At 37.5% G+C, this 16713-nt stretch overlaps 1 protein-coding gene across 4 annotated transcripts in view; it reads left to right on the top strand.

Annotated features, from left to right (window-relative positions):
- The first annotated feature begins 3083 nt into the window (after window positions 1-3083).
- The window catches only part of LOC147526229 (uncharacterized), a 43698-nt gene continuing 30068 nt past the window's right edge, over window positions 3084-16713 (top strand). For all 4 annotated transcript variants that reach the window (XM_086630198.1, XM_086630199.1, XM_086630196.1 and 1 more), the window contains exons 1-3: window positions 3084-3270; window positions 8344-8477; window positions 16093-16208. In XM_086630198.1, coding sequence (XP_086486324.1) covers window positions 3110-3270; window positions 8344-8477; window positions 16093-16208 — 411 coding nt within the window. In that variant the 5' untranslated portion in view covers window positions 3084-3109. The remainder of the gene's footprint in view (window positions 3271-8343; window positions 8478-16092; window positions 16209-16713) is intronic.

Below are 16713 nucleotides of genomic sequence, written 5' to 3'. Positions count from 1 at the left end.
GGTCGCCAAATCTGATACCTGAAAAGGAAACTGAACTTTCCAAGACTTGTTTTAAAGTTTTAGAAAGCAGGTATTCTTTATTGCAGCGCTGGGTGCACGGGGGATTTCTCCTCCTAGCGTGCACACCGGCTTCTGGACAGAAAATTAGTTATACACTACAATCATGCATAATTCATAACATATTTACATATTCTTAAACAATTGGTTAATTTTCTCTCGCTTTTCATGTAAATCACTTCGCATGCTCAGTTTTCCTCCTCCGCCCCTTTCTTTTGGGTCTGGGGTGTAATTAGGGTAGGTGGTCCGTGAGTCGGTGGTCGCGATCTCCCCCTGCCGGAATTACCTTTTCCCCCAAGTCACTGCATGTTCACAGTTTAGAAAAACATGATAACAAAGTTTATGCAGTTTCTGCAGTTTCTGGGATGTTCCCTCCAAGGGCAGACAGTTCTTGATAAAGAGTCTCTGTTTTAATCACTCCTGGCAGCTTCAAGGATGAACGTCTTGTTAGTTTCTTTAGGTATGTGTAAATCACCTACTGCCGACTGAACCCTTCATGAAACTGCTACACAAAACTTTAACCCCTTTATTGTTGGGTAACAAATGTCCAAGTGGAGGCCAGTGACGAGTGGTGTTCCTCAGGGGTCAGTACTGTGGATGGTGCTATTTAACATCATTGTCGGCAACATGGACAGTGGGATGAAGTGCACCCTCAGCAAGTTTGCAGATGACACCAAGCTGTGTGGTGTGGTGGACACGCTGGAGGGAAGGGTTGCCATCCAGAGGGACCTTGACAGGCTGGAGAGATGGGCCTGTGAGAACCTCCTGAAGTTCAACAAGGCCAAGTGCAACACAGCAAATAGTTTAGCAAAATAGATAAGAGGCTCCTGAATGATGACATTAGGGCAGCTTGACCTGAGAAGGAGCAGATAAGTAGCCATCTAGAGCCATAAAGATAACGGGAACTGTTAACCTGAGACCTATTGTCCGTGAGGAACTATTGCTATTGCAACTGTGGCTATTGCCCAGCTGGATTGAATTGATTGATTTATTTCCTAATTAAGGTTTAGACCCTGCCTACAAAAGGTGGGCCATTTCCTCCTGGGTGTGGGAGCTGCAGCCTAGGCTGATGAGCAACAACTGGTGGCCCTGATGTGATATGTCTGAGAGATCCTGAGGACTGTGACTCCCTAGTCAGAGAAGCCAGGGCTGGAGTGAGAGTCCTTTGGTAAAGAAGGTAAAGCCACAAGCCCAAAGGAGGGAAGTGTGCTGGAGTTGGAATGAACGGACTGGGTCTCTGCTCACTGTAAAGCCTTCACCTTCCTTTAAAAACAAAAACTGGTAAAACAAAAAGGGGGAACTATGGCTATTGCAACTGTGGCTATTGCCCAGATTGCCCAGCTGGGTTGAATTGATTGATTTCCTAATTAAGGTTGAGACCCTGCCTACAAAAGGTGGGCCATTTCCTTCTGGTTGGGGGAGATGTGGTGATATCCTTAGAGCTGCGGCCTGGGCTGGTGAGTGACAACAAGGAACAACCTGAGAAGGAGTGGGAACTGTTAATGACCATCTGGTCATCATAAATTGGCACTTGTTTTGTGATAGGGTGTGCAAGTTTGTGGAGGAGAGATCCCCCTTGCACCCAGTGCTGCAATAAACATACCTGACTTACAACTCTCTGGGAGTTGTGGAGTTTGTTTCTGCGTGTCACTAAGCATCAGTAAAGGAAGCACTACCCAGGCTTATCTATGGAGATTCCATAACAACTGAGCTACTTGCTCATGTAAGTATCACAAATTTGCAATCTTTTTCAGTGCAGATAGCTTAAAAAATACTTCAGTCCCTTCTCAGTTCAGGTTTAAGGTATGGAGGTTCTTAAAAACTAAAATATTCATATCTGAAACCTTAAGTCTTTCAGTGCCAAGATACACAGTTCTTTACCACCTAAGACTGCAGTTAGATCCTTAATACTGATCACCCATGTGCATAGTGCTCAGTCTTATTTTCTCCAGTCAATTTAACTTTTAAAGAGAACTTGAACTGTGTGAGAAACGAGCCCATGTAAATAGTTTTCACGTAGTTTATTTGGGGACAAAGTCAGTGGAGCAAAGATCACAGTGCTGGGCACATGACCGTAGCCAGAGGTGCCAACACAATCGTCAGGGGGTGATTTATACTATAATCTGTTACATACTCATAAATGTTTTTACATATTCATTATTATCTTGGGGACAGGGAGGAGGTATTACAATTAGTATTTACATAGATCTGCCTTATCTCTCCCCCTCCCACCGATCATGCACAGTTGGTCCTGGTGGTCGTCCCAGGGGTCGGTGTGGATGAAGTCAGGAGTCTTCATCAGCATGAACTTCCATCCCCCCCCCCCACTCTGGTTCCAGCTGGCTTCAGTCCGTCAGTTTCTTACCTCGGGTAAGGAGTTTACTGTGCTCAAAGATTTACAATGTACTTTCCACTGCTCTCGGGGATTATGTATATATTTTTAACCATAAGTGTCATTGTTATGCCTTGTTAATCAACTGTAGGCGAAAGCAAAATTTTTTTTAACCACTTCCTTACTTCTCACAATCCACCCTTTTTCTTTTTATTTTACATTTTGCTTGAGCTATAATTGCCCTCCTCCCGAACTTTATTCATTCTTTCTGTTCTTTCTACTATAAGTCTGGCCCTTTCCCATGAGTCCATGGAAGTGTTTATTTTGGGAGATTTCCACAATATCATAATCTTCTGAACCCAGGCTGATGTAGCCCTCTCTGAGTTCGTAGACATGACCGCCACCTGCATACCTTCGACAACAGCAGCCTGGCTGGCTCTTTGGGAAACCGGAAGGAAGAGAGGCACTTTTTTTCCCCCTCCTCTCTTGCAGGGGAGTCCTCGCGGCAGACCTCGGAGTCCCGTTTGTGCGGAGCGAGGGCGCTCGCTCCCCCGTGAGCCCTAGCCGGCACAGGAAGAACGGCCGCCCGCCCAGAAACACCTCCAGGGAGCAGTCGAGTTCGCCGCTAGAGCGCCCGTACGCCAGGACGCTCTGGCACGTGCCGCGCTCTCCTCTCTGTCGTCGGGCTGCCTCTCTGGCTGTGTGCATCGTGGCTCCGCTATGATGAATAGCGGAGGGATCGGGGTGCCGCTCGGATTCCCCTTGGGCCCCACGTCTGTCATCCAGGTCACGAACCTGTCCTCGGCAGTGACCAGTGAGCAGATGAGGACTCTCTTCAGCTTCCTGGGGGATATCGAGGAGTTGCGCCTCTATCCCCCGGAGTAAGTAGGGCCTGCGCTGGCCTCCGGAGCTATAGAGACTTGAGATGAGGAAGAGGTCTAGAGGGGTTGGGAGGACGGAGGGAAGGGAAGAGAAGAGGCAAAAGGCCGTATGTGCCATCTTGAGTGTGGGCACCAGAATTTCCCGCACAGGGAGAGGGGGTCACGTGGTCCCACCCCTTTGTATGGGGCAGGAGTGTTAGGAGAAAGGGGCTTCGCCCGGACCTAAGATGGCGGCCTTGGTCCGGAGGAGGGGAGCAGCCGTGGCATCTCCGGAGCACCCTGTAGAAACAGGCGGGTTTTGTGTTCTCGTGGTGGCGGCCAGAGCCGCGGCCACCTGGTGGGGGCTGCCGGCACTGAGTCACAGCCTAAGGCCTGGCAAGAAGCGTGCTCCCAGACTGCCCCGAACCGCTTCCCCGGTGCAGGTCTCTATTTTCTGTGGTCTACCTTTCTCTTCTTTCGGACTCATCCCAAGTGGAGGGCGGTCGGGCGGGAGCGCCCCAGGCCCGACCCCCGCCCGGCTGGCTGCCAGGCCGCGCCGCCCGGGCGATGCGTGCTGGCGGGACCAACTCTTTGTTCGAAGGGCTCTTTTCTCCTTCGAGAAAGGGCTGCTCGAACAGAAGCCAGCACAGCTGTTAACAGAGGAACGGTACCTGCCCTGTGCTCAGAAATGCCTCGGATAAGATGTTTGCAGTAAATGAAAGTTAATAACGGATATTACATGTTTCTCTAAATTGTAGCTGTCCTCATTACATCAACTATATGCGAGGAATCCACTCAAATGGGAGATAATATTGTTATTTTGTAAGCCTCAGTGTTTCTTTCAAGCAGGTGGTGGCCAGCAGAACAGGGGAGGAAAATAAATGTTTTTTTCTTAACGCATCTGTTGTATTAGGAAGTGAATGACAGACGTGCCCTTTCAAACTGTTGATCTTTTCTTTTTCCTTTTGAAAATTAAATAGAAATAGCAGAAAGGAGCAGGGGGAGTCATTTGCATCCATACTTGACTTTTAATACAAAGACGACAGAGGAAAACATTTTTTTTAACTAAATAGCAAAAAAGATATTTGTCCATTTTTATCTGTTATTGGATTATACTTGAGTAGGTTTGAATGAGGACCATTCAGAAAAATTAAATGTGATTTAATATGTATATAAAGTATATATAATAGGTATCCATTCATGTAAAGATAAAACAACCTTACCAAGTTTTAAACACTCTAATAGATTTATGGTGATTTTTGTACAATTTTCTAGGTTTTTACTTTGGGCTTGTTCCACAGTACACTTAATATACTTGTTTTCTCCTGACTTACTATATCTTTTGTTATAGCTGTTGCTCTTATTTTTCACTAAGTTATATAGCAGATTTTAAGACAGATATTTTCTTGACATTTGTATGCAAATGTTTGTGCTTATGTATAAAATTTTGCCAGTCTGTATGCACATAAAATATTAAAATCCATTACCATAGCAGGATTTGACTTGGAAATGTCAAGATTATAATCATTTAGAACTGATCTTTACTGCATTAATTTAGTTTTTCAGAGATAGGATGTGGGATTGTGATTACTTATTTTACTCTTGGTTTTATTTGCAATTTTTATGTGTAACTTTTAAAAATATGCATTTCCTTGACAAATAGTTTTGGACATTTGACTTGACTTTCAAATTATTACCTTGGGAAAAAATTAAGTATTTAATCTAATGCTCTTCTTGTGAAATAGTAAAAACATACTTCCTATTGACTCTCTGAAAATATATTTTAATAATATTATGATAAATTCAGAAAATACTGTTTCATTGACAGACGCATGGGTAGCAAAGGTATCCCAAGCAAAAAAATGCTACAGTAGATGTCTGCAATTTGTTAAAATTAATTTCTGCTCCTGTTTTTCCCTTAGGTGTTTAACAATTTAAGGCTTAGATTTTTTAAAAAATAAATTATTTCTATTAATTCAATTAAAAAGGAAGTTTGCTTTTTACATTAGAGTCAACATCAGACAAAAATTCCTGTCATCCCAGTCTTAGCTTTAAAAACATTTCTGTAAGCAATCCAAACTTCTGATGTATTCTGGAGCATGAATTTTGTTACTGTCATGGATATAGTGGTTTAACCTAGCCAACAACTAAACTCCACACAGCCGCTCACTCACCCTCCCCCACTCCCAGGGGATGGGGAAGAGAATTAAAGGAGAAAAGGAAAAGAGACCCGTGGGTTGAGATAAGAACAATTTAATAATAATATATGAATATATATATATGTATAATAATAATATATACAAACAAGTGATGCACAGTGTAATTGCTCACCACCTGGTGACCAAGGCCAGTCTCGTCCCACACTAATGATCCTGAAACAGATAAGTCCCGACACCGCAATCCCAGATGAGCGAGAGGCCGAGAGAGAGAGGGAGCACTCTGAGAGTCCGAAAGTGAGAGCCCTGAAAGAGCAAAGGCCCTTCTTTCCAGCTGACCCTCATTTTTATACTAGGCATGATGCTGCATGATATGGAATACTCCATTGGCCAATTTGGCCCTCAATCTTGAGTCCAAGTTCAAATCATAAGGAGAGTTGTGGACCCCCTATCCCGGCCATGCTCCCCCCTATCCTGTTGTGCTCCTGCACACTGGCAAGAACACGGCAGCTGAAAAGTCCTTGAGGCCTCAGTGCCAACTACAAACATCAGTGCGCTGTCAGCGTTCTTCTCAGAGCAAGTCTCAGACTCAAACCAAAACATGGAGCTCTTCTGGCTGCTAGAAAGAAGAGCTAACTCTGTCCCAGCTGAAACCAGGACAATGGAACAGTCCGACTTCTAGCTGAAAAACATAGTAAAGTGAATTACAGGTCTCATGGATATTGGCTACTTAAGGACAAATATTAATATGCTCTTTTAAATTTATTTCATACTGAGGAATAAGAGGAAGGTGGCATGGTAGCTTTCAGTCATTCCAGAATATTGTGTTACCCAAGTTAAGTTTTCACTGAGATTAGGACCCTGTTTACTAGCCTTTGTACAGAAGCACGTGGTTAAAAAAATAAAGCCAACAGTTCTTATTTCAAGAATAATATAGTGTAATATTAAAATAGTGTTATCCTAACTTTTTTATGGATAATGTGATGAAATAAAGTTACATGTTGCATTGTGTAGAATTGTAACCTGTTTCCTCTCTAATTCTGCATTGCATATATTCAGTGTGCACACAAAATATTTTTATTTAGTGAAGCATGAGTTTGCAGAGCAGAGTGAAGTTGTGTTCTCTTATGTATGTATCGTCTCATGTATAAAAAGAAAAAGGGCATTCAAGTTAAAAGATTTACTGTAATATTTGTAATCCCATTGCCTTTGCTGGGCATGTTTATTTCTAATAGAACTTCTAGTTCAGTTGATGCTCAACAGTAAACAGAATATATAAACATATGTATGTATATGTACATGCATACGTACACTTTATAAAGTGCATAAGCTCTTTTTCTAATTCAGCAGTATGGTCTTTCCAAATAAAAGTACTGAGAAAGTCATAGCTCTTTGTCAGCTCTGATGGAAAGTGTTCTGAACCAAGACCTTACAGATGGCTCAAAAGGCATTTTATACGTTTATTTCCTTCCATAATGTGAAAACTTGAGACTCTGAAAACACTACAGACAAACTAAACGGACAGAAGAAATGTAGTAATCTTGCAATGTTTTTCAAAATTGTATAATGTTGACTTTCATATTTATGTTTCTCCCACTCCCTGTTTATTTTTGATTCCTGTCTCTGTTTTCACAGATTTTTCCATCATAAATGTTTCTGCCATGCTGAAGTTGGCCGGCTCTCTAGATATTTTACCTAGATGTTACCCTTCTGGTAACCAGAAATGTACCAATCTGCCTCCCTCAGACTAAGTTCTTGGTTCATTTATGCAATTAATATGATGAAATAATGTGTCTAAAACTTCTGAGTTTGTATTTAAATACTAAAGCCTAATTAATTCCATACAGCAACTTTGGGAGTACCTGCTTGGAATTTGAGGGACAATCTTGTGATGGATTGGGCTAAACTTGAACTGCTTCTGGTACTTCCAGAAAGTTGACAAGTGTTTCTGTTTCATTTGAGGAGGGTGAGGATTAAACAGTTCATGCAGTGTATTTTTCATTATTTACTACTTTGCTAGAAGACAGATTTTTTTTTTCAAATGGAACTTGCTGATGTTCCAGCAATATCCTATTGTATTCTGTCTTTGAAGGCTTCACCTGTACTTCATATGAATAAATAAACTGCTTGTATAAAGAGTATAAACCTTGGCTAGGGAATACATTTTTTTAAAGCAAACTTTTTTGGTTTTGATCAAGATTACAAAGTTTATGTATTGTGGTTTGATGTCTTTGTTGGTGCACTTTCTAATGGAAAACCAAATTACCCAACATACATATTTTTAATTTTCTTCTTTATTCTAGTCTAATAATGAATTCCTTCTACCTCCTCCAGTGTTATCCTGTACTACGCTATGCCAAACTAAGGCCGATGATAAAAAGAATTTTTGTTACATTAGTGAACTAAGACCTAACATTTGAAAGAACTCTCAATAATTGCTTTTATCTTAATATGAATTAACAAAACTTCTTTCGTGAAGGCCTAAGACAGAGTATCAGTTAATATGGGCTAATATATGAAGGACCTACTAAAAATTACTAGACTTATTGTTTGACTTTCTTAAATAAGGATTATTTGGAGAATAAAAGATAAACTATAAATTATTTACTCGACAAATGTGTTGAGTAAATGTGCTACTTTCACCAGTACATTCCAAATTACTATTGTATGTTTGGCAAGATTTGTGAAGAAAATCAGCCTTGTTAATTTGGGATTTTGGCTTCTGTTATTTTCCATTAAAAAGGAGGAAGGGCTATGCTATGCTTGTTTTAATGACATGGTAGGTAGGCAAATTAGTAAATTTCTATACTCGTCCTTTGGGTAACTTTTCCAGGAAGTCTAAAACCTTTATTTAAAAAAAAAAAAAATAGTTGAAAATACATGCATAAAATTATTTAATAGGGCTAATTGTTTTTTTTTTTTTCCTTTTATCTTGCAGCAATGCACCTCTTGCTTTTTCCTCCAAAGTATGTTATATTAAGTTTCGTGAAGCATCAAGTGTTGGTGTGGCCCAGCATCTAACAAACACAGTTTTTATTGACAGAGCTTTGATAGTTGTGCCCTGCGCAGAAGGTTGGTATTTTAGACGTTCTTCTGTAATGTTGGTCTTTGTCCTGTCTGGTAATTGTTTTAAGCTTTCAATGTAAGGAGGTGGTGCTCTGTTGTTATTTTATTTTATTGCTTTTAAAAAAAAAGTCTTGAAACAAAATTGAAAATTGAATTAAGAAACACAATTATATAGATTTAATTGAAATTCAGCATTAAAAAATAATTTATTTAAATTAGAGTAATTCAATTTTCCATAGTTATTAAATTTTTTTTGGGAAAAGAAGGTGAAATAATTCCCTTCAATATGGTTTGTGTTTTTGCAAGCTTATTCCCACACAAAGTTCTCACTGAAGTCAATGGAGCACTGAAAAGATTACACAATTTCCTGGCACTGATAACATTGCAGTTTGGGTCTTAATTTATTGCCTTTGGTGTAGTGGTGGTTTGTTTGTCGTGGGTTGCTTTTTTTTTTTTTAAGATACTAATTTTTTTAGACTGAATCCCAATTTTGTCTTGTAGATGTGGTATATGCATTTGACTGTTTTAGATTAATCTAATCTAAAATATTTTGCATTTGTGGTGATAATTACTGTTTGAATATAAACATTCGTCTGCTAGTTTAATAAAAAAAAAATCAATCCATTTTCCTTTCTTGTTCCTGTGGAAAATATTACTTTGTGTGCAATAAAAAGGCTTTCTTATGCATACTGGCACTCCTTTTTGATTATAGATATCTCTTTAAAAATGCAACCAGCTGCACAGAATGCTTCTAGTGTAAAGTATTTTTATAACTCTTAAAAAAAAATGCTTGGTGAATACTAAATTTATAAGTGTTCCTTTAACTACCTTTGAGTTCATACTTTTACAGATGTATTGAATACAAAGTAGTTCTTATTGTTAATATACTCAGATCTGAATACAGTTCTATGAAGCATGGCTCTACTATAGGCAGATCGTTGGATTTAGGCAGAGCCCCATTGACTTCATTGGGATCATTTTGGGAATTGAGCGTCTGCCCATTTGGATCTGGACTTTTTGCCTCTTTAGAGTGGAAACATTCCAGCTGGTGGAGTGAAGCTAACTTCACTTTGAACATGATAGCTGTTTTGCCATGAACAATGATATTTAGAATGATTGATCCATAAACTGCAGCTAGTCCAGAAATATCTCCTGTTAATGGGACATTTCTAACTGCAAGACTCAGATTTTGGTTCAAAAAATACTGTTGACTTCTTGGAGTTTAACAGTGGTCCCAGAGTACCATTTTTTGGCATGTTTGCCACATCATGATCTGGATAGTATGAGATTAGTGCTGCTGTAATAATGGTCTGGGGTGTTCCTAGCAAACTGACAAGTCTCCAAAATTTCATAGACTCTAAAATGACTGACAATATACTGTCTGTTCTTGTAGCCTTGTTAATATGGGCATGTTAACAAGTCTTTATGAAGCCTAGATTTTTAGTTGCTTTTATGCTTTGTTTTGGGAGCTTTTTGGTTTTATTTTTGGAACTTGTTCTTAAACCACAAAGAGGATATTGCTGTATCCACTTGAAGCTTTGTAGAGGCTTTGGGTAGGCAAAATGTATCAGACCAGAGTCCTTATTATTGAAAAACTGCCCTTAAATAATTGACTACAAATTCTTCAGGATCTTAGTTTTACATTTCATTGAAAAGATCTTAACACTGGTTCAGTACTGCCAGAGAGGAAAGATTGCCACCTAATGAATGAACAACACTTCCTGGTGTTTTTCTTGTGATGAGATCACTGCCTGACGTGATATGGCAACAGGCAGGTAAAGCTACATTTTCCTGTGTCTCTTGATGGTAGACAATGAATGGAAGGAGAATAAAATCAAAGTTCTGACAAATCTTGTTCCAACCCTGTTTGTAGCTGACTTATTAGACATTTCTGAGAAAATGTATTACAGAAAAATTATCACTGTTCCAGATCGTTCTGGACCCCACAGAGATTTATGCATAATTAGATGAACAAGTGATTGGATTGTGAGGTCAAATTTTTTTTTAAGTCAGAATGCTGTTTTCATGTAACTTTCTAACAGAATCACTAATTTTAATTTGTAAAGATGTGAGTTCATATAGGTTTACGTTTCTGAGGAATTTATTCTGTGAAATAAGCATGGCTTTGGAGACCACAGTGCAACATTTTTGATTCACTATGTATCATTTTTAATGGAGTCAGTGGAGTGTATCACAGGCTTTAAAAGTAGCAATAGCTATATTCTACTGGAAGGTTAAATTATATCCATGAGCAACAGTGCCAGTAATAAGACATTTCATGCGCCGAATTGAACATAGAGGAGAGGTAAAATGGAACTCTGAAAACTTGGTTTTAAAAATCAGAATAAAATCTGAAATTTGGAGTGAATTTAAATACAAACAGTGGTAAATCAAGAGAGTACGAGGAGGGAATCACTACACAATGAAAACAATGTTAATTTTGTGACATTTAATAAACAATTTAACAAAAATGTAATTGTAAATGAAGTAACGTTATCAAGTTGTCAAAATATGACTTTTGTGTGTATCAGTAGGTTTTTCTTTAAGTGTTATACTTTGAGAACGCAAAGGTTGAAAGATAAACAAAAATGCCACCCTAATAATTTTAAATTTTATGTCCACATTGTCTAGTAGATGGATTTTGACTATTAATTTGGTTTTGTATGTTTTCTCTGTGTGATATTTGTGCATTATTAGATGACTAGACTGGCCAAGGCAGACCTGTTACACTTGCCTGAGTTAGGCATTGTTTGCCATGCCACTAAACCTGCCGCCAAGTGAAACCTTCATGGGGGAAATGAGATCGAAGTCTGGCCTGCTGAAGATGGACGCCCTGTCTCTGTTTTTATTTTATTTTGCTTTCTTTCCTTTGTTTTATTTTATTTTATTTTTCCCTTTTTTGTTTTATTCTGTTAAATCTCTTTCCCTTGTACTTGTGAACTGGTAATTCAGTTCTGAAAAAATGACGTTTTGTAAAGGGTTCACAGTGTTTCATTTTGAATTTGACCTGAAACTGCTTATGGATGGTATACACAGAATTTAGAATATGATTAACTAAGTTTTATACTATGAATTATGGATAAATTGGGTTTGGAATACATTTAAGCATCTAAATTCAACAGATGAGCACATTGTGTCAGACTGGAATAGTGAAAAATACATCAGTTTTAAGATGTATTCTTTCATATGTTATGCTTTATAAGCTTATCTTGGAAGAGGACAGTTGAAACACTTTCTGGAGAAATCACAATCTTTCTCTGCTATTTTTCCTCTTCTCAGCAGAGTAGTTTTATTTTAGGTTGCATGGTCTGTTTAAAAGAAGGCTTTCTATTTATGTCTAATATGAAGAGTTTAAAATAATTATTTCTGATATTGAACTTTCATGAATATTGAATGTCATGAAATATTTGTTTTGCTTCTGATGAAACCTTGCTCCAGTGAGGTCAGTGGCAGTAAGATTTCATCTTTTTGTTTTTGTAATTTTTAGAAAAAAACTGTTTACCACTCATAAGTACAAATGCAGTCTGAGGTTTTGGTTGGAATGTGTTGTGTAAGGCACATTGTCTTTTAACACTGTTATTTGTGGGAAGATTGAAAAGTTCTGCGTGCACGTGTGTGTATGTATGTGTGCATATTGAACTTCTACATGCTCTGGTGGTGATTATTTCAAGAAGAGATTAAAAAAAAAAAAAGTGTCATCTCACAATCTCAGAAGCCCTGGCAGTTCATGCTGGAGTGATTGAGAAGGTTCTCATCCCTAAATTATGTTCTTTCTTGTGTAACAGAAGCCCTGGAACAGAAGTGCTGGACCAGGTGGTGTGTGTAGTCCTTGGGCATTGCTCTTCCCAGCCAGCTGCATTGGGACCAATTGATTTCACTGGTAATGCACCAGGCTGTGAACTGCAGCTAGGGAGAGCTTTGCTTCGTGATCTATGTTGGATTTAGCTGTGCCAGTTGAGATAATTACCAGTAGTTGTAATCTCTTTAATCTCTGCTGCTAAATCCAATAAGAATCATTAATTGAATCATACAGAAAATATTTTATTTGTAAGTGTGCATTTTCCATTGATTTAAGATAGTAGGAAAGTAACAATTCCTTTAATTATGTTTTGAGTAGATGTGAACGGAAAGTATTTTTAAAACAAACGTACTTATTGCTGAAGCAGTTTTGGTGGGAGGGAAGGATTAACCATGTAGTTTCAGTACAAAGAGTAGGAAATTAATTTCTTCTGAGCACATGGAGGGGGATAAAAATACTGTGATTAGTACCTGCTTAACACAGATACTTCAGCATTTAGCAAATTCTGATATGGACTAGGTTGACTAGGGCTCTTAAGCACTTTGATGATACAAAAAAGTAACGATCATAACTGATATTTAGGACAACTGTACATTTCTGAAGAAGCATAAGGTATCTCTAGGCAATGTAGAGCTAATCCACATTTGCTTCCAGATTCCTTTGCAAAGTGAAGAATAAATAAATAAATGATCATAGAATCTAATTTACTAAACACTCATAAGTTTCTAAGAAATATTTCTAAGGATGTGGTATAGATGTGGCATATTTATTTTGTCTGTTTCCCTTATTAGAAAATAAATATATTTACCTTATTTCCATTCAACTTTTAAATACCATGAGTTTAAAAACTGAAACAGTTATTCTTAAACTAAAGTGTCCTAATTTGTTATGTCATTACCCACATGTTTTGTTGTATCTTTGTGGACTTGTATTTCTTTTATAAATAAATTAATGGAGATAACATTCCAAAACTTAAAGGCTGTAATTCGTGAGGTTATTTGGCCTCACACATTAATTTGTTTTTCAGAACTGTCTAAAGAACAGAGAAGTAAATTTGCAAGATATTTCAGGGGTTTTATTTGTTGGTTTGTTTTTTTTTTTCCCCACCCACAACAATTTATTTTCTATAGAATTGTTAAAAAGTTTGACCTGATCCTAAAAACTAGAGGGGGATCTTTTGAAAAGGCAGTATCTCTGAAAATATAGGCAAATTTTCAGGATTCTGTCTATAGAGATAAAGATTCCTCATTCTTGAATAAAATAAATGAGCAGATCTTTGTGACATGGAACTGACCAACTAGATTTTGTATTTAAAAGAAAACATTATGTTGTTGAGGGGCCAAAGTATTCTGAAAATAATGCTACTGACTTTATAATATAGATATGCATGTTATTCATTTTTTGAGCTGCTATAATAGTTTACTTACCTGAAAGTGTTCAATGGAGTCCTTAAGCAATGTTTGAGCAAATGAATAATTTGACTATTTCAGTAAGATGACTCATGCTTAAAGTTTAGAATTGTATTTAAGTACATTTCTGAACTTGACTCCCTGTCTGTTTAGTTATGTGCATAACTCGGTTCCTATTTAAAAGGGCTGAATGCCTTAAGCATCTCTTAAGTTTATCTGGTTAAATGTATATCAAATTGGCTGTATGTAAGTGCATACTTAAATTAGGCATATGCTTATGTACATTACTGACCAAGAATCTAAATTAGAATGCAGATGCACCACTTCAGCAGTCATTTCTGCCATTGGGTTTACTTGAGCCATGTCTGTTGATCCTGTAGAAACCTGTATGAGTATTCAGTTAATTGCAAGATGCTGGCTGTTCAGGATAAGGTCTGGTTCATCAATCATTTGAAAACACTTAAGTATTTTGATTTTCAGAAGAACTAGTGTATAATTGTATGCCTAATTTGTACACATAGTTGCTGGAACTGTATATTCGGAAGCCTGTTAGCTACATAATAGGCAGGATGTGCAGCAAAGTACCTGATTCTCATGAGCAGTCAGGCAAATCAGGTACACCTCTCATTGCATGCCTGACTTCAAAATGAGACCTGTAAAGAGTGCTGAACAATGTGACGATGACTCAGATTCATGCATGTTTTTAAAAAAGCCTTGGAAGACATAATTGCACGATTAATTCTTAAGTGCTAATTTCCTATTCTCCTTTAGATAGCAAAATCAAGTGGTTTGTTAGATGTTAAGGAGCAAGGTGCCTCAAAAATGAACATAAATAAAATCTAAATAAGAGACATGAGGGAGGGGGAAAGAGTACTGTTATTTTATCTTTTCTATTCCACCCATGCTACATATAAATTAATTTTCATTTAGATTTGTGTTGTCCTTTGGTCATATCCAACTGTATCCCAGTCCTTGCTGCAGATCTGTAGAACAGGTTTGCAACGCTTTTGTCTTCTTTTTTTTTTTTATAGTAGTATAGTTATTGGAACTCATATAGCTAAAATTGCACAGTGTTTTGAAACTTATCTCATGTTTTCCTTTTTGATAGCAATATTTCTATATCAGTTTTAAAATCCTGAAGTTAGGTGTTTTATAGTTTAAACATACAGTTTTAACCAAAGCAGTAAAAGTCACTGGCACAGTATTTATGTATACCTTGACTTTTAAAACAATGTTCTTGACTTTTAAAACAATGTTTAAATAAAAGCATTTACTTTAATAAAGTGCATGGGGTAATACCAAAGGGCTCAGTTAGATAGCATATATACAGTTACACCAGTAATTTTGAATAGATCATAGATGCCTAGTATAATTAGAACTTTCTTTCTGTAGTTTTTCAGTTCAGTGTTTAATGTTTGTACCAATTTAAATCCCTTTGTATTTCAAATTTAATACATACATTTAACTGTATTGTACTTAACTATTACATCTTTTGATTTTTTGAAGATTTTTTTTTGGGGGGTTCATTTAATTGTAACTAACTTTGAAACCTGCGTTTAGTTCAGATTAGATATTACTTGAACTTTTAGCATGATGAAAAATATAATATGGTTGAAATAGTAGGAAATACATATTTTAAGAAAATATAGCTTGCTTAGCAAATCAGTTATGATTTTCTTCAATCTCAGTAAATTTAAAGCTAATTTATCAAAGTTTCAGATAAACTGAGGTGACCTAGAATGTAAGACAGTACAAATCTGAATTTTTCTGCCCTCCCCTCCTTCACTCCCAACTTCACTTGTAGTATGTCTTGTGTGGAGTCACAGTAGTTTTTATTTTTATTTATTTTTACATCAAAAGTAGGTAACACCAGAGGGGGAAAAAGTGCACTAATTTCAGTTAGCACTTTTTTTTTAAACTGATTTGGTTATTTGCCATTTCTGGGGATTAAGCTTTAAAAAATGTTCTTCTTTTCTATATCTGATGTTCTGTGTGCTATTAGTGATGCAGCCAACACGAACGGTTGTCATGTGTAAAACAACTTTCGATCACCGTGAAAACACCGCCCTGGGAAAGCGTCCATGCTTGATATCGTTTGGTTCATGAACATTAAGTTTCCAGTACAGGTGACCCATAGCTCAAAGTGTTAAATAATTGTGTACATTATTCAGTTTTTAAAATAATCCATTAATGAGATTGCTAGTCTTTGAAGTTTTGCTCACTTTTGATTTTCCTGGTAGAGCAGGGTAAAAGGAAATATTTAAGTTTGCATTTGTTTCTTTGTAAGATTCTGGTAGATAGATTCATTCTTATTTATTACTTTTTAAAATGCAAGGGTAATTGTAAAATCATAGAAAGAGTACCATCTGTGTAGTGTTCTGACTCTGTGTAACGCTTTCATTTGCTTCTTCAGGTAAAATCCCAGATGAAGCCAAAGCCCTTTCTCTCTTGGCACCTGCTCCTGCTATGACAAGCCTGATGCCTGGTGCAGGGTTGCTTCCTATACCTACACCAACCCCTTTGACTGCAGTAAGTAAAACTCAGTCCTTGTTTGATTTCTGGTTTTCCTCTATACTCAGTAGCCGTTCTCTGTTCAGAGAACAAGAACTATCTCATCTGTGGATGTTGTCCTCTTATATGCTAAATCAGTGAGAATTTAGTTGTGATTCCTCTTTTGAGGGTAGATCACAAGATGTCCATGCACTACCTTTCCTGGGTGTTTCTTTCAGATTATTGTTTTGCAAAATAGTGGGTAAATATTGGTTTTGGTTGTGTCTGTTTTAATTGTTATCCCTTCCCTAGACCCATTAATTTGATCCAGTGTCAATGCTATCCACCTCCTCAAAATTTGTTCAAACATAATAAATTGACACAGTTCATCGGAATATTAAAATGCTGCATTAGGGTGCTTTTACTTGATATCTTTATGACAGGGTTTTTGACTGTTAGCCTAACAATGTTTTCACTGCAAAAAGCATAGAAGCTGTTTGCTGCTGCTTCTGCTCAGTTCCTTTTTTTGCCTCTATAAGCCTTT

Source organism: Tauraco erythrolophus, chromosome W (assembly GCF_009769465.1).
Source record: "Tauraco erythrolophus isolate bTauEry1 chromosome W, bTauEry1.pri, whole genome shotgun sequence".
In the NCBI taxonomy this organism is placed as follows: domain Eukaryota; kingdom Metazoa; phylum Chordata; class Aves; order Musophagiformes; family Musophagidae; genus Tauraco; species Tauraco erythrolophus.
Note: the sequence above shows the minus strand (reverse complement) of the source record. Positions and strands in the feature narration are given on the sequence as shown.